The sequence below is a fragment of the Mus caroli genome, chromosome 17, assembly GCF_900094665.2.
Source record: "Mus caroli chromosome 17, CAROLI_EIJ_v1.1, whole genome shotgun sequence".
Lineage (NCBI taxonomy): Eukaryota > Metazoa > Chordata > Mammalia > Rodentia > Muridae > Mus > Mus caroli.
The window spans coordinates 59141000-59165396 of NC_034586.1; the positions used below are offsets into that span (position 1 = coordinate 59141000).

The 24397-nt window shown below is 44.2% G+C and overlaps 1 protein-coding gene across 2 annotated transcripts in view; it reads right to left on the reverse strand.

Moving 5' to 3' along the window:
* The window catches only part of Efna5 (ephrin A5), a 285402-nt gene extending 264777 nt beyond the window's left edge, over positions 1 to 20625 (reverse strand). The window contains exon 1 of one of the 2 annotated variants that reach the window (XM_021149547.2): positions 20224 to 20559. In XM_021149547.2, coding sequence (XP_021005206.1) covers positions 20224 to 20348 — 125 coding nt within the window. In that variant the 5' untranslated portion in view covers positions 20349 to 20559. Of the gene's footprint in view, positions 1 to 20223 lie in introns of both variants that reach the window. The other variant, XM_021149546.2, reaches the window with a different exon arrangement.
* Between the last annotated feature and the right edge of the window lie 3772 nt (positions 20626 to 24397).

Consider the following 24397-nt stretch of genomic DNA (forward strand, 5'->3'; position numbering starts at 1 on the left):
TAATGCCACTCTCATAAGAGTTCTTGTCAGGACTAAATAAATAACAAGGGTGAGGTCCCAAGGTGCTGTACATGGTATACAGTCAGGGTCAATCGATAGGTACCATCCGATTCTGTTCCTCTAAGACAACCCAAGTGCTTTTGCAGCCGTACGAACAAGAATAAATCTCTTCCACAACGCAACTCCTAGTTACCAACAGGGAACATGGAGGCTGTCCTGTAACTTGGAGGATCTAAGGGTGGAATCTGAAGATCTAGGAGCTCTTCCTCCTATCTCAGAAGTCTGGAAACAGAGGTGTACAGACCATAGATGCCCTCCCCCGCAACACAAACCCTGACTTACAGCTTGCTGTGTTTGGTGATGCTTGGTCTATTCTATACATAATTTTCAGTGATGGCTTTGAGCAACCAGGAGGTGTTTTTGAATTTGGTTTTGTTATGTTGTTGTTCTGTTGAAAACAAACAAAACTAGGGAGAAAACAGCTGCTTAATCCATGTCAGAAGTAAAAATTATACCGATAGATTAAACAGGACCAGTCACGTGGAAATACCAAAAGTCCTGGGTTTGAACATTTCCCTCCGGACCGCTCATAAGCCAAGGCTAGTTTGGAGATCTTTAACATTCGCCAGTACCTGCTTATACTTAGAAATAACGTGTTGCAACCTGCCCCCTTCATACTACAAATGCTGATTCAGGAGGGTATGGAGTAGAGGAGATATTTCAGTATCTGCCTTCAACTGCGCTGTGAACCTAAAACTAATCGAATAACAAAACCAAATAACAACAAAGCACCTTTATTGTTTTTTTCCAAAGCAAAAACACAGCCATACATTAATGTTCTATAACATGTTCAACACACCACTCCCACAAAGGCCTGGGGAGTTTCCCGGTACAAAAAGTTTCCTTCACCGTCCAGCTCCATCCACAAGGCCACAAGGCCTGCAGGTCTTTGCTCCTGTAGCTAACGGTCCCTGGGATATTCTTCTACTATTTCCATCTTGACTATTAAAACCATGCTTATTTATTCAGAATCTAGACTAAAGTATCTCCCTTCCCGGAAGTGCTTCCCAGTGGCCCCTGGACAGATGTGCCTTCTTCTAGCAGGCACAGTGTCCCTTGCTTTATTGTGACATTATCTGTCCTAACATGCTAGCGGAGTAGAACAGTTTGGTGATTGTCTTGGCAATTAATGAATATTCTAATCATCCTGGTGTTTGCCTGCATGTGCCCTTCAGCACTCATGTGCTCGCGCCAAAACATCACGGAAGACTGTGCGTTTAATGTCCATGGAGATGAAAACTTCTTATTAAGCCACTGGTTTTCGGAATGTATTTATTAAAAATGACTTTACAGTCAAGACGTATAAAGATTCTTTTTTTTTTTTTTTTTAGGATTCCTGTTTACTCTTCCTGTTGGTAAATGTGTCAAGATGGTTTTCACTAAAATATAAGGCAGCCAGCTGTTTGTTTGGATTCTTGAATTAAAAGGGGGAAAAAATGACTTCGTTTTTACACACGGCACTTCCCTTTAAACAAGAGTATCTGTGCTCTGTCTAAATGCTGCCTTCAGAACGAGTTCAAATTTCTCAGACACTAAGAACAACTCAACTCCAGAACTTTCGTTTCAAATGGCATATGGCTCTCTCTCACCCATCTGATACCTTAGGGATGCAGTGGCGCTTAGGAGACCCAGGAGAGTGTGTGATCCAACGTGACAGCTGAAGGCAGGAAGGCCAACAGAGCCTCAGTACAAGTACCAGGAAGGGAGAGCGGCTATTCTGGAATTCAGACTTATCAATTTCTCTTTCGAGTTCCCCCACAAGCTATATTTAATGTTGTCCTGAAAAGGCTGCTTCACCGCCAAGAAGGCTGCGCTCAGGAGACCAGCTGGACCCACCCAAACAAGCAGCTTCGTGTCTGCTGAACTTCTCCTCGACAGACAAGACAGCCAGTGTTCCTGCACTTCAGGCTCCTAAATTCTCTGCAACCCAGCATAAGGCCCTGCTGGCTTTGTCGCCAGCTTCTCTTTCCGCTCTGTGGTGCATTTACGAGTTCAGCTGTGGGTCTGTTCATTTCCCTCCACAGTCTTTCTTCTCTCCCTCACACATGCACACACACTCCAGGCTGGGCTGGAGTGCTGACTAAGGGGGAACAATAGGAGGCTTTGAACAAGGCTCAGCCACAGCCCCAGTCAATATTTACTTCAGTGTGAAGCCACTGTTTTCTCCGGCTCCTCCCAAGCAGAACTCAACAGTGGGGAGTCCCTAGGGGTTTCTGAATTTTTTTTTTCACAAGAGGGAAGAGAGGTGCAGAGATGAGTAAATAGATTATGGTCCAAGCCGCTTTCTCAGAGAAAATAAGGGAGGATTTTCTACAAAACGGGTTAGACTTTCAATACTAATTAGCAATTTATAACAAGAAAAAACAATTGTCAGCCAACAGTGATTACTGCAGCCTTAAAACACCAAATCAGGCTGCACTGCAAATCCACTTAAAGTGACTCCTGTCTATCTGTGAGCAGAGCTCTGATCCTAACAACCACCTGGAGCTTACCAATGTTTGCCTCTTCTGCCCAGAATGTCATTGCAGGACTGTGGATATCCTTACCCTACCCTCCAGAACTCATTTTTCTACCCAGCTCTTCTATCTGCTATCCATCCGAGTGTGTCTCAAAGTGAGGTTGTAATTTCCAGACCCATGAATGAAGGATATGCCATTCCAAACACTCCTGACAATGTCTTCTGTCTTAGCCATAGATGGAGAAGGTTAACCAGGAAGCTAGAGAGAGTAGCTAGAAAGCCATGTGCACTCATTTCTCACAGTTGGAGGTGGCTTACAATGGAGCAGCAGATATAAGGGGAGTTGAGTTGTTGGCCACCATACTACAGTGGCGTCACATGGAGATAATCCCTTGTATTGAATGGAAGCAACACCTGTCAATAAAAGGCTGATTGGCCAATGAGCTGAAGCAAGACTAGAAGGTGGGACATCTGCTAGAGAGAGAGGAATTCTGGGGAAATAGTCAGGTGCTGGAGATTCGCCCCAAATTCTGAGGAGACAGACACATGAAACTGAGAAGAAGGTAACCAGCCATGAGGCACACTTGGAATAAACTGGATTATTGAGATATGAGCTAGTCAGGGAACACAGCCAAGACCATTGGTCTAAGTATTTGTTCATACAGAAGAAGTCTCAGAGTCATTATTTCTGGGGACAAATTGACTCCAGTTACACAGTCAATGTTGTTGAGATAACCTGAAGAAATCCTACATATTAAAAGCAAAACTACTCAACTATATGTTTAATTCCTCAGCTAAATTAGTGCTTTTGAAATTCTAGCACAGGGTCAGTTCTCCCACATCAAACCATAAGAAGTTAGGAAGTCTTACTAAAAATTAGGAGATCAGCCGGGCGTGGTGGCACACGCCTTTAATCCCAGTATTCAGGAGGCAGAGGCAGGCCGATTTCTGAGTTCGAGGCCAGCCTGGTCTACAAAGTGAGTTCCAGGATAGCCAGGGCTACACAGAGAAACCCTGTCGCAAAATAAATAAATAAATAAATAAAATTATAAGATCATTACAGATTTCCATTATATACCTAAAAATCAGAGTCAGGGCTGTCTGCTATAGTCAATGGCATTGGTTACAATTCTACCCAAATCAGTAAGTGAACTGTGTTATTTTTATAATCTAATCACATATCCTAACCTCATTTCATAGAACTTTTATAGAGACAGAGAATAAGAATCCAAACAGTTCAATGATAAGCACATACAACTGGCCCAAGTTATGTATGACAATTTCATAGAGAGGCAAGTCACCATCTTCCAAATTCTAAACATCTAAAACGTGATGACACAATTTAGCCTTTGCTAAGAAAACACCATGAACTCAAACCACCCTTCCCTCCAAAATATAGGAACAGAGAACACAGTAGAATCACCTATTCCGTTACAATTCTCTAGAGTTGTGAACCTTGCTGGCTATAATCTTTACAACATTGTTTACGGTATTAGTAAACAGCAAACAGTAAAATGTAAGTCGAGCCAACCATTTCAACATCCTAAGCAATGGCTGGATTGCTATACACTCAACTTGGTAACAACACACTCTCATGGACAGAAACTACTGGGCAAGCCTGGCTGGGGTCCATTTCTGGCTGATCCTTTTAAATCGATTTTAAACAGAATTTAAGAATTTAATGTTTAGCCTGTCAATAAGTCAAACTTCTTTACTATTTTTTTTCACGAAGAAAATAAGCTTGGGGGCGGGGCCTGTAGAAGGGCGGGAGAGATGGCACAGCAGTTTACAGGCAGGGCTGCTATTCCAGGGACCAGACTTCATTTCCCAGCATGCAGCTGAGACGGCTCATAACCACCTGTACCTCCAGCTCCGCGAGATCTGACGCCCTCTTCTGGCCCCTGCAGGGACTCACACATACGCGTGCACACAAAAAAACGGACGTGCACCCATATGCATAGATAAAAATAAATGAATAAATCCCCCTTTTTAAAAAGTGGAAGCAACTGAATACTCATAAATTATAAGGGAGATAATACAAAAAGTTAAACTTAAAACTTACGGCAAGCTTAGGAAGTTAAGGCTTTGGTGTGTAAGGACAAGAGAACAAAGGTAAATAAGGCGGGTGGTCCCATGAGCATGCACTTTTAAATATTAAAGCACTGTACTCGTAAGGAAAAACTGTTCTGCAGCCTTAGCGGTTCTTCGCTCAATTTCAGTGCTCCTAATGATAAACTCAGGAGGCGTGTTAGCACTGGCCAAGTAGCCTTAAATTTCTGGATGTTGCATATATAGATTATTGATAACTTCCCTTCTGAAGTACATTTCTTTGGGGGGGAATAGCTAAGAGGAAGAGGAAGTTCTAAAATAATTATGTAAGTAATGCTACTTTAGAACAAATAATGAACACACTGGCTATTCACCTAACTATAAACATACCAAGTAAAATCTGCTTTCAATAACTGCCAGACAGTTCTCCAAGGAAGTTGGCCTTTAGCAGTGATGTTACTCCGGCTTCATCAGATTAAATCTGTGTTCCTTGACAAATTCGGCTGGATGCTATGATCTGTTTGTGCTCCTGCCGTTGATGTGTGCATAATTAATATGTAAGTTAGTTTTAAGGCCACAATAGCAAGAGTTCTCAAGCAGACAGACATCAAGAGACTACTGCCGGAGTGGTAGGGCTTAGATTAAGAAAACTGAGATCTCAGGGCCAGCCGGGCTGCCTTCAGGAACAGCCCTAGACAGGAATTGATTTGTTTCAACAAGCTCCTCATTGGAAATACAAGCATTCTGCAGGAGGGTGTCGGTATTCATTAATTTCTCCTTTGAGATAGAGATATCTCATTACAACTATGAAGCCCAAAGTAGAGAAAACAATACAGAAAACAAACTGAGAGGAGAAAGGACATTATTAAAAATAAATGACCAGTTTTTAGAAGGAAATCCAAACGCCTTTCTGTGAGGAGACACAGACATGTCATAAGTCCCACTTTCTCAAAGTTCTCCTATAGTAGGAATTGAAGGATAAATGAAATGAGAACTCTTAAAAAATGATAATAAAAAATAAAGATGCAAAATGCATAGTTTTCCGGGCAGAGCACTTGCTGATAAATCTGTCTTTTAAAAAGTCAGCTCTTTAAGATGTTTTGAAACTAAGTGTTTTACTTCTGAGAACAGTTACTTGCTTGTTGCTTTTGTTTATAGTGCTTCTTGTTTTGAGACCAGGTGTCACTAGATAGCACAGGCTGCCTTTGAACTCACCACTTCCTGCCTCAGCTTCCCAAGTGCTGGATCTACAGGCATATGTGCCACCATCCCCACATGTTTATCTTCAACTCATAATCCTTTTGTTCCCCTGCCTTAATGAGATATGGTGGACTCTTTCCATTTTCTGCAATTTTGAGATCTCATATACTTTTAAATTTCCACAGGACAGAGACATTATTTTTATTGTACCTATCTATTTATTGCGATAAAAAAAAAATTGAGGTCCCTATGTACTGCTATGATCAGAACGTATAACTCCACCAGCAATGACATTTAACTAGATCCAAAAATTCAACAAAAAATACTAAGAGATGATTACCGAGTCCAGCTTCATATGATGTTAGCTTTATTTGTTATACTGTGTGTAAGAGCTCTTTCCCCTGCATGTGTGTGTGCGTGGACCATGGGAGAGCTTGGTACCCACAGAGGAGAGAAGAGAGCATCGGATCCTTGGAACTATGGTCGTGAATGGTTGTGAGCTGCCTGGTGTGTGCTGGGAGCTGAACCCTGTCCTCTGGAAGAGCAGCAAGTACTCTTAACAACTAAGCCTTCACTCCAACCCCTTGAGATGTTTTTCACTATCTTGTTCTCTAAGCCCTTGCCTCTATAATGCTCAGAAAAAGGATTTATCCTAAACATCTGAATTATAAAACTGAAATTTTAAAAGCACATGAATTACACACAGTGTCACACCTAAAGACTCAGTTACAATCTATTAATGATTCAAACACAATCACACCTAAAATCTTGGTTACAATCTAATAATGAATTACACACACACACACCTTCTAAAAACTCAGTTACAATCTATTATTATGATGACAGAAAACACTGAATAACTTTGAAACACATTTTAAAACATTCAACACATTTATTTTCATTTTCTTAATTAGGGGAACAAAACACTAGCTAGAACTTCGGGCATCTTCTACTTTACACTAAGCCTGTTGGCAACCATAAGACTTATATGCATGATCCTATTTTGAATGAAGTCATTCTTTGGAGATATGAAAATGCCCTCACTTTAATCAGTAAGTATAGTTTCTTCCTAAATTTAAGTCTTCTAAACGCACAGCATACTTCCTTCCCTTCCACAGCTCACATACAGCCACAGATGCTTCTCAAAATTTTTAATCTAGAAGAATTACAAACTCTAGAAATAGTGAGAGTTCCTCTCAGCATTTCTATTGAGAACCACCCTCATGTATGCCATGGGAACCATAAACGTGCGCTTACAAATGAACAGCCCTACGCCGAGTTACTATTCTTAATAATGCTCATTGTTCTTACAAACTGCTGCCCAGAATTTTAATTAAATTCATTATATCAAGAATTTAACAAGGAGGATATTTGCTTCTGCTTTATAATTAACTGCAGAAAGTGTTGGCAAACACTGTTATAAAATTAGAGCAAGACAGGGCTGCACGCCTTCAATCCCAGCACTTGGGAGGCAGAGGCAGGCTGATCTCTGTGAGTTCAAGCCCAACTTGATCTACAGAGTAAATTCTAAGCCAGCTAGAGCTACAAAATAGCTACAAAATAAGACTTTGTCTCAACAACAATAACGTCAACTAATTAATTAAAAGTAAAAGTGCAGCTAAGTGGAATGCTCGCCTACTGCTTTGTTTTCATAAGATCCTAACTTAGAGCAGGTTTTATCTTTCTTTCCATAACAACTTCTTTCAGGGGCTTAAGGTGCACTTAGGATGGTAACACTGTATTCACAGCAAGTGAAAGTGGACAAAGCAACAAACAAAAGAAGATACAATAACCAAATTTAGCCAGTCCCACTCCTGGCTTGTTAAGAAAAGCATCACAGGCAGGCGGATTTCTGAGTTCGAGGCCAGCCTGGTCTACAGAGTGAGTTCCAGGACAGCCAGGGCTACACAGTGAAACCCTGTCTCGAAAAACAAAAAAAAAAAAAAAAAAAAAAAAAGCATCACATGACATTTGTGAGCCAGAAGAAAAGGAGGTGTTTGTTCTAAAGAACAGAACACAAGAGTGTATCTGCAGACTGGCTACTTGCTCTGAAATACAGGACATAGGAACATATCTACAGACTGACTCTACAGAAACGGTTTCCTCACGAAGGACACTGGAATAATAGAAATTCAGAGAAGGGAGATTTTCTTTTTTTTTCCCAAGTCCTGGAAGCATAAGCTCCTGAAAGCCACCCACAGGAAACTCAGCCATTGGAAACAGAACTGTTGAGCACGCATCTTCTAGACTGAATATAAAATAAACATTTTAAGCTCATTTGACCACATGGAGTTAAATTACAAAGTGTTAAAAATCTGTTTGGGTTTTTTTTTTATTTTGGGGTGTTTTGTTTTGTTTTGAGGTGTCATTCTGGAACCGCTATTTGTAGTACCTTCGGGGAAAGTTTGTGTGTAAATATCCTTAATATTTATAGCAGAATTCTCTTCAAACCTCTTGGACCAAGACAACATTCTTACTGAAGTAGGACTTGTCTACAGAGAGGACTTACAACCAAATCCCCAGCTCTGACCTTATTAGTGGTATGTTTTTAATGAAGCATAAACCTCAATGTACAATTTCATTTTATATGTCTGCAATTTCATGGAAAGGGCTAGAAATGAGGACAGCTGGGCCTTCTAGGTCTTTTAAATGACAAATAACTTTTCAGTCATGCAAATACAAAGCCATTTCAGAAACCAGAGAGACGACTCCATAGAAAGCTCAAGACAAAAACCGCCCTAAGTCCTTACAAGAAGCCAGAGAAAGAATCTCTTCTACGGCATGTCCACAGAGCACCCATGTTCACAACCAGGGAACTCACAACGTTTGTGGCAGTTTCCCCGGGAACCTGGTCAGAAATTTTGAGACACCGGGCCCCTACCAAGGTCTACTGAATTAAAATCTGCAGTTCAGCAAGATTCCCCAAGAGCTCAGAATGCACCCCAGGGACCAAGAAAACACTAAATGAACACTTCCTGGTGGCTGGCATGCGGTCTGCAGTGCTACATTGCCAGCTCTGAGAACAATACCTGGCCCACAGTAGACACTTTACAGACACCTGTCAGGTGAAATGACGTAAAGATTTCTTATAATACTGTCTAGTCTGTACTGTCATTATAGCCACAGAATTCTTAACTCTGACCAAACCCTTGGGTTGCCCAGGAGCACGGACACTGCCCGCCTCCCGCTAAGCCTTGGGTCTACTTTTCAGTGCTTTACATATGGTACCGCTCAGTAAATATTTTATCAACCATAACTTCTAAGTTTCCAACACATGAATATATTATTACTAATACCTATAACACTTCTCTCGTGTGAAATTTTTGTTTGTTTGTTTTTAAATATTGTCGAATCAATATAAAGTTCCTGAGGTTCCCGCCCCCCACTTGCCTCTAGGGTGAGATACAAGAAATAGATTCTCTTCAAACAGAGAGAGTTCACCCAAAACGGAAAAGTCTGGATGTAAAATATTAGACCCAGTCTAATTCTGGGCAGGACTGGAGCTCAAGCAGACTGTAAGGTAAGTATAACTCAGAACTGACTCTGAAGCACCCTGTTATTCAACTGCTTCAAAGGCTTGTCCCCAAATACACCAAAGCTGTGGAGGTTTGGAAGGGAAAAAAAAACACTACTATTAGTTGCTTTATTTTCTTTCTTAACTACATCTAAGAGTGGCCAGGGCCATGAAACCGCTCCAACAAGCTACATGGACTAAATTGATTAGTTCTTGATCATCCAGTTATTGACACAAAAATCCAAAGTAAGGAAATAAGAGTTTTCACGAAATAATTAGATAATTAACAACATGTGTGCATTGATTGTAAGACCATGCCCAAATAATATTTAAATTAATGAGACAACTCGAAGGCATGAATTGACTGATTCTATCTACATTGTGAAGAAAGGGCAGTAAGGGGCGGGGTCCCCATCAAAGAACCGTTGTTCTTGAACCTAATTAGACAAATTAGATAGCATGTGTACATTTTGTTGCCAGTGCTTTATTTAGATTCAGAAAATGTATAGCTCAAAAAATGAAGTAAAAGGTATGTCTGACCCTATATGTATACATATGGATCTCTCTCTCTCACACACACACACACACACACACACACACACATCATGTTATTGTCCTCCCAAGAGGATAGTTGACAACGGTGATGGCTGAGTGTGTAATTAGTTTTCATTGTTCCCCTGACAGCTATAGTGCTACCCAAGACCTTTTCCTTTATATATTGTAAATGCTATAGAAAAAAATACATTAATAACAGGCATTTAATAATGGGCCCAGCAACTACGGGGGAAACGGCTGAAAAAGAAGCAGAGTGTGTCTACATATACATTTTAATGTGTGCGGAGAGGGGGGTTTCATCCTCCAGTTACAGTAATCTCCAAAATATAGATGGGTGACTGGCAGAAAGTGGGGGGGGGGAAAGTTTAAAAATGGACTCAAGTCGCCCAACAGTAAAGTATGTGCCCAGTGCTACACCAACACTAAAACCAAGAATAGCATAATGCTTGCCCTGAAATATTAATAAGAATAAAGGCATTGCTTATTAATAAGGGAAATACTCTTTAGAATAGCTTCACGTTTCGATACCAGCAGTGAGGAGTACAAAGATTCAGTTTTAAATTGTGGTTTGGTCTCCCCTTTCGGACTTTAAAAACAATTAACATTCGTGTCCTCCTATCTGGGTGCCGCACTTCCTGGGGAGGCTAACTTTAACTTCTTTCATATGGTATTGAAGACGAAGCATCCCCAAGTTGCTGCCACGGTGGACATGAGATCCTCCACTGAGGTCCTTTCTGGTCTGATTAATTAGTAATTGGGAGACACGTTTTGGCAGCTTTCATTCCCCTATTATTTTCTCTGGCTTGACACAAAACCCTGTGAGAAGCACCACTATTTGAACTGCACCCCTCTTTAGTGCTGGGTCACTAAATGCTAATACAGGGAGCCCCTGCCAGAGAACTACAAAAATAGGCATAAAAGTTTATTGAAGCACTAACAGTAAACAAATATATGAAGAAAACACTGAATGCCACAGTATCTAAAGCATTCATGGTCTGTCTGAACCCGGAGGTTACTGGCGAGATTGCAGACCTGGGACTAAAAGAAAAGGCCTTTAACAAAACCACCTCTTTCATCTACTTTTTAAAAAATAAAAATAAATAAAAATAAAAAGCATTTGCTAAACAAAGCAGGCAAGTGCTCTGCCACAGCAGAAAGGTACGTACGTCTGAGCCTCCTTTAGCCTTCTCCATGATTCTAACGGGATGAGGAAAAACTATTTGGAAGCAAAGATTTATAGCAACTGCACCAACTGGCTCTGTGAAGAACACATCCAGAAGTCACCAAGCTCTGCGCCTGAGACACATTTCAGGGGGGTTGAGATGCTTAAAGTGAAGTTGGGAAGGTTTTGGAAAGAGCCTCACAGGGTTACAGAATCAGCCTCAGGGTCCCCATCCCAAAGGGTCACTCTCTTCAAAACTGTGCTCTGCTGCTACGATGGTGGCTCAGGACACTTATGTGCCCAGGCAGTGGCCATGCTGTGCAAGTCAGAGGTCACTGCTTCTACATTCCGACATCTGTCTACATTTTCTTGCCCTGAAACAATAGAAGGAGGGCCAGGCTCATTTGCCCCCACTCTGTTTAACCTAATTGTTAAGTACAAAAGACCATTTCTCCATATTGAGAGTTACTTTGGCCTTTCTGCCCATTCTCACCTGTCTCCATTAAATTAAACACTATAAAACTTCACTCAGAAGGCTAAGTCTCCTGTATACTAAGCTCAGGAAATGCAACCGAGTGTTAATCCCCCTGACATCTCAGAAGCATCAAGTATCATGTCCTTCCCCATGATCAAAACTTGAGTAACAATTTGTAGTGCAATTAATGGCTTCACTAAACCATCGCTTAATTTTACTCAAACCACAGACCACGTTTTCTATAGGGAAAGGCTTTCATCCTCCATGTTTGCATAGGAAGGGGCAAGAGCTAATTGTTAATTATAGTTCTTAACCTACATAAATAAGTCACTAATAAAACTTAAAATGGAAACTCTGACAGCTTGGAAACATTAAAAAAAAAAAAAAAAAACCTATCCCCCAAAAAGGTATTTGTTAGTTCATCTAAAACTAAAAGGTCACTTTGAACACTCAGTTATTTTAATCTCTAGCAGTCAAAAGAAAGCAGACGACAGACCTCAGAGACAGAGGACCTCAGAGGGATGCTTTCTGGTGCAAAAAGTCTTTGCCAACTCAGACCTTGACTTTAAGCACAAGATGCCTGTCTGTTCTTTAAACGTGCATCTTACTTACCAAGTTTATTCTGAATCTATCGCCACACAAACCCCTCTTCTACTGAGCAAGTAATCTGAAGCAGACAGTTTAAATTAGACAGACTGAGTCAGGCTACTTTAGAAATTAATCTTAGGGAAGCTTTGCTTTTACCGAGAAACATGATAATGATGTTCCCAGACATCATCAAACAGATGCAGCAGCAAGAAGTGTAGTGTAAACTTTTGGTAAAGTTTACTAGGCCACATGTTCTCCCAAATGTACCCAGAAATACAGAACATGGTAGAAAACACAGCAGACTCTCAGCTGGTAGGCTCTTACGAGTTTCTGCAACAAATGTGTGTCGCCTCTGAAATAATTCTCTTTTATACCCTCAAAAAAACTGTTTATTAAAAGGTGGAGGAGGAGGAGGAGGAGAGAAGCTGTGTTTAAAGGGGCACCCAGGCTCTGACTTCACATCGTGTTTCTAAAGGCATATAAATGTTTTATTTGGGGAGGCATCTACATTTTTATCTCTGCCTCTTACTGCATGAAGATACCTGGCAACACATAAGATTATGTGTATGTCTGCTGGGTGGGGGTAGGGGGCTAAGATCAAACAACAGGAAGACCTACTCAGTTTGGGTTAGTAGAAAGAAAAGGCAGAGGATGGGGTGACAGCAGGGACATTAGGGGTGATTATAAGCTTAAAGAGAGAACTACCTATGGAAACACGGCATTTAACATTAAAATACAATACACCTCAGCTAGTTTGTGAACGCTATCTAGAACACCCCTTTGTCAACTAAATACAGAGATAGCATTTTTGTGACTTTGCAAATAAGACAGTCCCTTAGCTTAGAGTCCCACTGAAAATGAGTACTTGGCGGTTTAGTCCTCTCCTGTCCATATTCATTTCCAGACAATTTTCACGAGAGAAATAAAGTCAGTCGGTCTTGAAACAAGATGGCCGCTTTGAGAAGGAGGAAGCAAAGAAAGATGCTGGGATCCAAAGCCAGCTTTTCTAAATTCAGCGATACAACTTTGGTCTCATCCTAACTCCTATGTGTTCGCAGGCTTCTGCCTGGGGAAGCATCAATTATCCTGTACGAATATTTAAAAGTATTAGTGACAAAGGCATTTCTCAAAATGGTCAAATCTTTGTGTGCGAACAGCACAAGTGTTCAATGCCTACACGCATGTGCGTGAAGGCACAGATACCTCACAAATGGGTAAATTCTCACTCCTGTTTCACACCAAATCATGGTCACCAGCCATGAAAACCAGGCCACTGGCTCAGTCACAACAGGAATAATACCAATTCATATCTCTTAAGGATCTGATATAAAAACACCCTGCAATATGCAATCAATTCAACTGCATTTGCCTTGTTAGGAGTTAAAGCATAGGAAATTAACTGTTTGGAATCTCTCCTTGAAACGTACTTCCCTGACCTTCCCTGAAGTAAGCACAGATTAATTTTATGACTTCCATATAAAAATTAAAAATATTTCCCCCATTTTGAAGTAACTTTTAAATATATTTTTTAGAAAAAAAAATTTCATCTAAACCTATTTTTATTCCTCACTTGAGTGGAAAATAAGACCTGACAGTAACATTTTCTTCAACCTGTCAACTGTCAGTTGTTTGAAGGATGTGTCTGAAGATGACAAAGGTTTATTTTTCCTTATTGAAAATGATAGAATCCACCTGAATGAAAGCTGAGCGAGCCCTCGCTACAGTGTGCTAGAGTCTCACAGCACCTAGGTAACTTCAGTGGGAGCTGAGCTTCCAATATTTTAAAAGTAATGTTTTGTTGAAACATATGGCTCACTGTTTGAAAACTAAATCCAGAAAGCTCAAAAAAATCAAGAGTTTGTATTCATACAAATGTTCTACGAGCAAATGGTCGGTGCACAGATTTTTGGAAGCTCCACCGTCATCCTTCACAGAGAGCGCAGTCAGAGCTACAGACCATCAAGAAGACCAAAACACATGGGCTGCTCTTCAATAATAAGTTTGCATGATAATTTCAGTAGAGAAAGTTTGCATTATTAATGTTTACTTTTAAACCAAGTGGTTCTGTGTCACTGTGCTGTCTTGCTCATGACTGACTACATTTTGAAAACATAAAATGCAAACAAATTTAGGGGGGGGTGGGGAAAGGCAGACTTCCTAGTATTGAGTAATATCCTATTCAGAAACACTGGAGGTTCACATTAGTCACAAGAAACTTTTCTACAAAACATCTCAGGAGATGGGTTGAGAAGCAGACTAACATATAAATGGAAAAATATAAATCAGGCCCTTCAAAGAGACAGTAATTTATTGGCGTTTGGCAAAGACCACTATGGTAAGACAAATTATTAAAAGTTGAGTATTAATATCTCATTGCTCATGCTCCTCTTTGAAGCTTTTACGCCTGGATGTGAAGGTGTTGTTTGTCAGAGCTGATCAAAGGAGAATTTTTTTCCCCTCTGTTCAGAAGGCTGTTCTGAATGAGTTGTCCTGGGCAAGGGGCAAGGACTGCCTTCTCCAGTGTGCTGAGGGAAACACAGGCTTCCTTTACAACACGGATATTGTAGTTATGCTGTTATTTTAATAGTTTATATACTATTTACGAAGAGAAAATCAATAATATGGACTAAATCACCACAGAGTGGTTCATTACTGAAGGGGATCACACCTTTTAGAACCCTTACAGCTTCAGGGATTATTCACAACAATCAGAAAAAGACGTAGAATAGAATAGAGTCTGCTTCAAAAATTAAGCAAATGGTTTCTGTTGAAAAATAACGTATCAAACACTGTTATATACATAAAACTGTGTGGTTTTAAATACATTCTTATGTTTTGTTCTCTCTCTCTCTCTCTCTCTCTCTCTCTCTCTCTCTCTCTCTCTCTCTCTCTCTCTCTCTCTCTCTCTCTCTCTCTCTCTCTCTCTCCTCTAAGTTATTTTGGCATCTTCTTTTCCCAAGCTAGCAAAGCCCTGGGCTCCTGAAGGACTAATTGTATCCATTCACTTTCCTGGCCCAGCATGAAGCTGGTAGCTTGCTCAGTTCATAGCAACAGGAGAGAAGGGAGGTGCCTTCTTTATCGGTCGCTGTCCAACAGGAAACCAGGCCAGTGGGGAGACTGCAATGAAATGCCTGTATTTTGCAAGATTAAACAGCAGAAAATCCAGGAAGTTAATTTGCCCCAAATAACTAAGGGTTCCATCTAAACCTGCCTGTTTTCACAGACAAAAAGCTCTACCAGGTATCGGTCCCAAAATGCCCTGGTTAATACCACTCAAATCACACAACAGAAGTGAATTACTAAACACTGTCCTGGTATCTTGGATCACTCCTAGTTTAATGTCATTGTTTTCATATTGGAAATGCTGAGTGAGCCTGTACAGCTGTCTCACACAGCACTGATATGCCAGTCACCTTAACAGCAGACAGTATATGCTTTCTGATAGTTTAATATGACTATATACAATAACGCACACAATGACTAGGAAATAATAAACTCACTAGCTAATCTAACTCTGTAAAACTCCAGGAGAGACAGACCAAAAACCAAGAAGCTGACTTCTGAAAATATCTATATTTAAAGGGAGAGGAGGGAGAGAGGCCAGTGTAAACTGCAGATCTCTTATTAATGGTCATAGGTAAGGTCACATACTAGTAGTCTAATGTAGAGTGCTTACATAATTCTGATATAAATATCAAAATGATAAAATTAACCCAACACAGCTAATAAAATGATACATTTTATATGGCACTGAAACTCAGGAGTTAGATTTCTCAGGATGCCACTTATTTTAAAAAGGATTTGTGTTATGAACATATAGGCGTTACTTTAAAATTTTTAAACTTCAAAAATGAAGAAATCCTTTACAAACTCAGCCAGAGAGCCCACTAGAAGTCAAAATAAACCTCTCCTCTCTCCTCGTAACTAGTTCCTGGATCTAAACCTTGATGACTTTATTTATTTGTCACTGGAAAAGGGACAGTGCCAGCGTTCTGGCATACATGACCAATCTGATGATGGCTCAGATGTTTTTAAAATGAACCACTGAATTCTGAAAGAAAAGTACTCAAGGGAATATTCTTAGAAAAAAATATTAGTACTTCTCTCTATTTAGCTATGTGCATAGGTCCCTCCCATGAAGAAGCATTCAGGACTGCTAACCCACAATTCTAATTTCTCTATACATGGACACAACTAAATGCTGAGCTATTGCTCTTACGTGAGATGCTTCGTAAAGTTCCTTAAAAAAAAAAAAATTAAAGAAAGAACTCAACAACAGAAGCCAACTTGGTTGTACTCGGTAGAGTCTTTGTGATATTATTCATATTAAGGGAATAAACTCTCAGGCTGATAATATTCAAACCTGAGCAGGACACAGGTTGAGGAGAGCTAGACTCAGTTATATTTGCAACTGTCACCCATTTTTTACTCCCTGATCTACAATACAAATCAGAAGATATATTTAGCCACTCCAGAGTCATTTTGGCAAATAGAGAAACTGAAGAGCAACTTTTCAGGGTCCACACAGTGCTTATGAGGGTAGTTGTTGGAAGCATCGAGCTGTTTACAGGGATCTCTGGGTTAATGGATGTGTTCTTAACTTTAAGCCGTGTCTATTTGTATGGGCATAGCTATCAAGGGGGCAATGCAAATAAAGTTTTCTTATTGTAAGTTATCTTTTAAAAGTTCCTTTAAAGCTTTCTATGGTTTTAACTTAAATAGTTAAACTCTCTCTTCCAGTTAGATTTTCATCATGCAAATGATTCCCTCACAGTCCAGCTCAGAATGCAGGGTGACACAATTTTAGGTAAAACTCCAGCAGCCTTCGAATTAGAGAAAGGTGAAGGATGTGTTTTGGCAAATGACATGTCGCAATCCTATTTACAGCGATCCTTTCTCGGTCGCTTTTTCGCAGATTTGTGCCAATTTGATGCATAAAATCAACTGGATTCACTGTTCAATAAACCCAGGCAACAATAGTTAGCAACAGTTAAAAGGGCAATATTCATTGCCCAGGAGTGACAAGTGAGGAGACAGGCTCTACCTGGAACCCTATTTAGATAGAACATGAGTTTATATTTTCTTGAAATAACAGACTTATAGATACTTAGGGCCTCAACACCAAGTCTGAAAAGATAGTACCATATGGTAGACAAAATTCCTTCTGCCACAGAAGTGACTTCAAGAACTTCTGCAGAATGAACGGCCTAATGATGATGACCGAGATATACTTGATTTTATTTCAACCTAAATTGAAATTGAAGCACAATTTCAAGCAGAATCTACTCCATTCACTTTGTGGACAGAAACGATCCATTCTTATCAGCTTAGTGTGTCCACTAAGCTTCTAAGTTAAAAAATAAAAATAAAAAGGATTTAAGTTGAATGTGATATTGCCTACTTATTTTCCAGAGACTGAAGTCTGTTTATTACTTTATTAACTTAGCAAAAATCTTGATACATTTTATAGAAGGCCAAAAGTTAGGTCTAACATTACAAAACCATGATGTCCATGAAAATGCTCATCTAATTTTTAATACTAAATAATCCCACACAACTTCTACGGAGTTGTTTGTTATCTTGGCAACTTTGAAATTACTTATTTTGCATTTGCCCCTTTGGGTTACATTAAAACCGACTTTTCCTGATGCATAAAAAAAAAAATTACATTTCGGGGCTGATGACATGGCTCAGCAGCTAAAGAGGCTTGCCCAAAAAATTACATTTCAGTTCATGAATCTGCATTAAAACTACTTATCACTACCTACTTTTAAAAGTAAGTTTAATGCAACAGCATACCATGATAAAAGGCCTACATAAATCGGTAAGAATAGTAAATATTATATCTTAGAAAGGTCCCCGATTCTTTCTTTGGGATGCCATCAAACTGCTCATGGCCAAATGGTGAGTTATTTTCACAGACTTCAGATTAACATGCTGGTTTAAGACTATTCTTGGTCTTTTTTTAAAGTCTACAGATTCTAACTGAGCAGGTTCAAAGAAAGCTACCATGGCATCCTGAGAGAATTTTCTTTAGGAAGGGCAGATCTATTAAAAAACATGACCTATGACAAAAATCAATTTGCTAATCTCAAACCAAACAACGGTAGCAAAAGCATAAAACTGAGATAAAATGTCCAGGAACTTCCTGAGCCTAGCTTGACAGGTGAAGAGGGGGCTAGCTGATACTTCCTTCAGCTTTAATCTAAGGCAAACTGAGACAGCCACCATTCTAATGAATGAATGCCAGGACAAAACGATCCCACTGAATTATTTTTGAGTGACCAACAAGAGCAAAATGTCCCAAATTCAAATAACTGGCTCTACTTTATTAGATAAATCATTTAAGTTTAAAAATACAAACTGATGTTCCATGCATGCTGCCCCAGGAAAGTCCAAAGGTACCTACCCCAAGCAACGTAATTAGACTTGCTTTTAACACCATTGCAAATGGAAAGCTTGTTCTATTTGTCTTGTCAGCTTTAATAAAAGGCATATTCTCTGGCAGAGCGTCATCTCTTTCTCTTTTCCTAATAGTGGCTAGTGGCGTGTCAAAGAGGAAATAGCTTCCCATTCTAATTCCCACCCCACAACACCCGTTTTATTAAAAAACGCAAAGTTTCTAGGATGAGCTAGGCAGGCACTTTAGGCTACCTGGGTGTGACTGGGCTGGAGTAACAGGGTGGGGCGATTTCTCCCTAGGATGGGCAATCCTGAGCATTCCTGGAGAAATCTGTTCTTCATCCCAGCTGACCCTTGACAACCGGGAAAACCTCTGAATTCATAACAGAAGAAAGCTGGAGGCGCTAGAAAGGGCTGGTGGGAAACTGAACTGGAGGCGTCCGCCGGCCCCCTCGCCTAGAGCTTTAGATGCGCCACAACCACAGGCTCAGTCCTCGGTCTCCCGCCTCTTTCCTCGCAACTTCCACTTCAGCCCAGAGAAAAACCTGTGATCCTAGGTACAAGCGACACTGCCTCCCTCCCAGAACAACACACCAATACTACCAGCCCACAGCTGAAAGCAGAGCGATGTGAGCCCAGCGGGACCGACTGCTGGGTCCAGATTCGGGAGAAAGTAAGATTTGGGAGCAGCCCGGACCAGAAAGGGTCTGCCTGGTGCTATGGACGACCCTCCTCCCCTCTCCGGGGTCCAGGATTGCAGGATGGCTGCGGCAAGCTAGGGCCCAGAGCGTGCGCTAAGGAAGTCCCCGGCGCCCGCCTCCAGCCTCCCGCCAAGCCCGCAGGCTTTGGGGTCGCCTAGACGCTGTCGCAGGTAACCGCGCGCGTCCTTCCAGCTGCGCAGCGCCAGGCCCCGGGGCGAAGGCTCCCACCTTCCGGCTTGCCAACTCCAGAGGCTCGCTCTGCACTCGTGACGTAACCCGGCATTCGATCAAACTTTCTGGCACCTTAAGCCCATTGGGGGGGAAAGGAGGGTGCCCGAGCTGGGAAATCCTTTCCACGGCCAAGCGCGATGGGCCTAGACCGACTTGGCGGTGTGTGTGTGGGGGGGGGCGGGGGCGGGGGGGTCACTGAACAGTTATCTCGCAGTTAAAAAGAACATTAAACCCTAAAGCTTCTGCTTCCCACTCACCCACCCCTCCAACCCCCCTTTGCTTCCCTCTAACCGGTACGCGCTCTCTCTATGCGCGCAAGGAGGTAAAAGAGGGCATTATGCTTAAATAAAAATTTTAAAATAAAAAAAAAAAAACTTTGATGCTATCTATCAGGATCTCGGCCTCAGCCCCGCGCCCCCCAGGCTCCAGGGAGGACCACTCAGCAGTACGCACCCGAGGCTACCAGCACCCAAGCCCTGAGCAGGGATCCGGAGGTGCGGGCCAATCTCCCCGGCTGGGAAGCGGTGGCCCGGGTCCGGGGCTCCCGCCCATTCCCGTGTCTTCCCCGCACCCGGTCGGAGGCAGCGGCTCCGCGCAGCCCTGGGGATTGCGAGCAGCCGCCGGCCCTGCCGCCCTGGCTTAACAAAGAGCGGCGCGGAGCGAGCGCTTCCCGCCGGCGCCGGGCGGCCAGAGGCGTCTGGCGACGCAGGCTCCGAGGGCGCGCGCTGCCTGCGGCTGGTGCGCGCCGCTCCCGGCCGCCGTGTCCCCTGCTCCCGGCCCAGGCCCGCGGAGCCCGAGCTCTCGGCGCCCCCGCCCCGGCCACCTTACCTGGGGTTGCTGCTGTTCCAGTAGACGGCGTAGCGGTCGGCGACGACTTTGGAGCCCGGGTCCTGGCTGAACACACACATCCAGAGCACCAGAAAGAGCAGCGTCAACATCTCCACGTGCAACATCACGCCTAGCCAGCGGCGGAGCCCCCGACGCGCCACTCCGGGGAGAGATCGGGGATCCAGGGGGAGGGAGGGAGAGGGGCAGACGAAGAGAGCGGACGCCAAATAAATAGGAATAAATACGATGAAGGGGCGAGAGGCGCGCGGCGAGCGCGGGAGGAAGAGGAAGAGGAGAGAGAGAGAAGGAGGAGGCAGTGGCTGGGGCGGGGGGACAAACTCGCACCCCCACTGAAGGGCTCCGGAGGGGAGAAGAATCACAAGACGGAGAGACGCGTGCGTGTGTGCGGTGGCGGCGGCGAGGGCGGGGGAAGGGGTGCGGAGCTGTGTCTCGGGCGGCGGCTGCAAGCCGGTCACCCCGGGAGAGGGAGGTGCGTGCGGGCCCGGGCGGCGGCAGCGCGGGTCGGGGCAGGCGGCGGCGCGCGCTGCACAGTCACGGGGAGTTGAGCGCCGCGGCTGCGGGGAGACATACACCGGCCCGCCGGGCCCGGCTCAGTGTCGGCGCCGCGGTCTGCACGGGCTTCCTCCGCCGCGCTGGGCCCTCACCGTGCGCCCCGCTTTGCTCCAAGTTACTTTGGCGGCCGGAGAGAAACTGCAGGAGGAGGGCGCTGTGTGGAGGGGGGGGGGGGGCGTCCTCACACTGGTGGCCCCAGGAGGCTGGAAGCAGTCCGGAGCCTCCCCTCTGTGCCTTGGCCAGGCGACCCCCCACAAGGCTCGCAGGAGTCCTGGGGACTGCGGTACCCGGAGGTGCGCAGAGAAGAGCGGCGATCTGGATCCGCGAGCCCGGCTCTGCCGGAGTCCTGGAACTGCCCAAAGCCGCAGCCGAGCGCTCGGGCGAGGAGAGGAGGAGCGGGTCTTGCTTCGGAAAAAGCTCCAAGAAAAGTTTGACTCTTCACGTCTTCCAGCAGGTCCCCAGAGGAGTCCGACCGCAGAGGCAGAGCGAGATGGCACCCCCGGGCGCTGGCTGAGTCGGGGATTTCTCCTGCTTGCTTGTCTTGGCCGGGTGTGGGTGCCGCGGAGTGAATGAAGAGCAGAGGTTGTGAACCAGCCAGCCAGGCGGGGCCGGGATGCCCAAACCTGCAGGGTGACGCCAAGCCAACTGCCGGGCTGAGAAGCGAGAGGGGAAACAATCACTTTCGGATGGAGCCTTCCAAGTCCGGGATGGGCTGATGACAGTCTCCGTTCGCCTTCCGGGAGAGAAGCTGAACCCCCGCACGGCGTGCCCAGAGCCCCGGGGAGGGAAGCTCTCAGAAGTGTCCCTGGGACTCGGACCGCTCCGGCCCCAACCCCAGCAACTTGTAGAGATTCATCAATCAGTTTGAAACCGGGAGGGAAAAAGGGAGAGGGAGCACACGCGAGCTGCTGGCACCTCCCCGATGACTACATCAGAAAACCTTCCCGATCCGGAGCTGCCTCCTCCTTCCCTCCTTAGGCACAGCAGTAACGAGAGGTGAAAGCCACCGACCGAATCCTAAAACCTCTGCCCAGGCGGGAAAATAAACTTGAGTGCAGCGGCGCGAGCAGCCTGGAGAGGTTGGGAAGACTGGCGAGAAGTAGAAAGGAGGGGAAAAGTCAGTTTTGCAAAAGAGGAGGGAAAAAAAAAGAAAGAAAGAAAAGGAGAGAAAAAATGCTTTATGGGAAAAAAAATCTCCTCGGGCACGCCCCCTCGTTAATGACCTGCGTGTAAAGCCGACTGCCGCGGCGGCCCAGGCGGCAGCAGCCTCGGCACCACGCGAGCCCGCGCGCGTGGACGTGGACGTGGGCCGGCGGGAGGGGGGCTCCGCCCGGGCGTGTTGCGCGGGGCGCTGGGTTGGCAGGCTGCGCGAGCGTGGGGGTGAGCTCCGGACCGAGCAGGGGGAGGCGCCGCCGGCGCTGCTGCCTCCGCGGCCCAGGTCATGTGGGCTGCTCCCCTCCCCACTCCCCCTCCCTCCATGCAGTTTACTTGGAGGGTGGGGGGTGATTGGAGTAACCAGTCAGGGAGAGGCCTGCTGTTTGCTTACAGATCGGTTTTTTTTTTTTTTTTCCCCTCTCTTTTCTCTAACCGGATTGGTTTGCTCCGGGAGAAAGAGGCGTTTTCCTCATCTCCTCCCTCCCCACGCCTCCACCCCCACCCCCGCCCCACCTTCCTGAAACCTGACTAATTGAATTACTGAGAGTGCCGAGGCACCCTCTCCGCGGCCCAGCCGGGCAGCACGAGTAACCCTTTGGTTGCTGAAGTGCGTCTGGACTCAGAGTGATTTGGCATCTTTTTTTTTTTTTTTTTTTACTTGGGAGTAGGGTCTTTCGATTGAAAAGAAACTGGCTCCCACTCCAAAAGGGGAGCCGAAAATTGCTTCGGGGACCGCTCAGGTGACGTGCAGTGTGCGCTGACTGGCTAGAGCAGCCCTAAGTAAATCGGAGTTCGTGTAAACCTCCGCTTGGTTCTTCACGCCGCACACTACTCGGCGCAGGGTCATCTGGAAATCTGAGCATCTCTCTTGTGCCTTTCAACCCTCTCTTTCTACCCGAGATTTAAAGGCTTGGGGGCAGGAAATGGGACTTTTCTTTAAAGTGATGGTCTGAAAGCAGGTTTTGAAAAGTCGGAGAAAAAAAAATCTCAGTTTAAAGTGATTACAATTCAGGGTGAACCTTCAGCTGGAAGGAAAAAAAAGCAGCGCGCGAGCCCGTCAGTACTTTACACCTTTTCCACGCGGATCCTGGGGCTGGTTCGCTACGCACACGCACACCCCACATAAATATCTTGAACTAAACTCGGTTTGAGAAGAAAAGGGAGGGAAATAGTGAGAGGGAAGGAAAACGCCTTTATTGCTGAAAAAAAGGCCGTGCATTCCTGGGCTGGTCAGGAGGTTGCAGGGCCCCGGTCCTTTGAGGCCAGCTAAGCCGGATCTCCTGGGAGCGAGGAGTCCTGGCGCCTCGGGACCGGTCCCCTGTGGTCCTGCGCCCTGGCAGCGAGCCCCACACCCGATGCTGCTGAGACCTGCATCCCAGACTTTTTATTTTGTTCTCTAGTGTATACAGCCTGGTAAGAAGGCCGAACCCAAAAAAGAAAGCCGTTTACCTTTTTTTTCCCTCCTCTCAACACTGCGTCTTTTCCCTTTTACATATTAGACGAATAAAATTAAATATCAAATTCTCCATCCTGCGCTTTCCAAAGCTCGGCCTGGGGTTTTCAGGCGCTTCGGAGAAATTTGGAAGCGTCCAGACGCCCTCCAGTGGTCGGCCTGCAGTCCGCACCCAGCAGGGGCATTGCCGGCAGCCTCAGCCCACGCTGAGCCTGATGGAAAATCTAAGGTCAGGATGAGTGAAGACATAAGAGTAAAGAAGCAGTTCCCACAGGCTGGGCGTTACTGGACGTGATGGAAATTTTCCCTAATTATCCTGAAGGAACGTCCATGTTGAGTGACCAGACGTAAATTACAACCGTTATCGTTAGACTGCATGACCGACCAACTGATAGACCAGTCACTCTCCTAATTTATAAGAGTTTAAATTGAGACTATTCTATTCGCTTAAGCTCTCCTCTGCTTCTTTCACCAAATTCCAGCGTCAAGAAAGGAGGAATACACCTTAAAGAAACAAGACGATAAGATTTTTACTATTAAAATCTATTTGGGTTTTCATTTAAAATGCTGCTGTCCCTCTGGCTGGTGAACAAGTTCAGGGGTATGCTTTTTTTCTCTGCTGTGGAAGGATAGATTTCTTTCCCAGCCTTTTTGATGGTAACTCTAATAGGCACTCATGTGACAAAGGCAGTTATGCAGGAAATATTCTGAACCCTTTAAAAGGATATGTGTATCTTGAGGAAGAAGAGAATTCAAGACTCCTGTCTTGAGGAAAATGCTGAACCTCGGAAAGAGTCTCAAAGAGCTATCAGGTATCAGGGACCTAGCCAGCTGGCTTCCTAAGACACCACAGTTGAAAGGGGGCAGACAAAAAAAGAAATAATGCATGCTTATTTCCCCCTTGGAAATGCATATAAATGTAAAAAGACATCAAACCAAAAGAACAAGCCCATTTTAATATCTTAAACATCTCCACTTTATTTTAAATAGGAA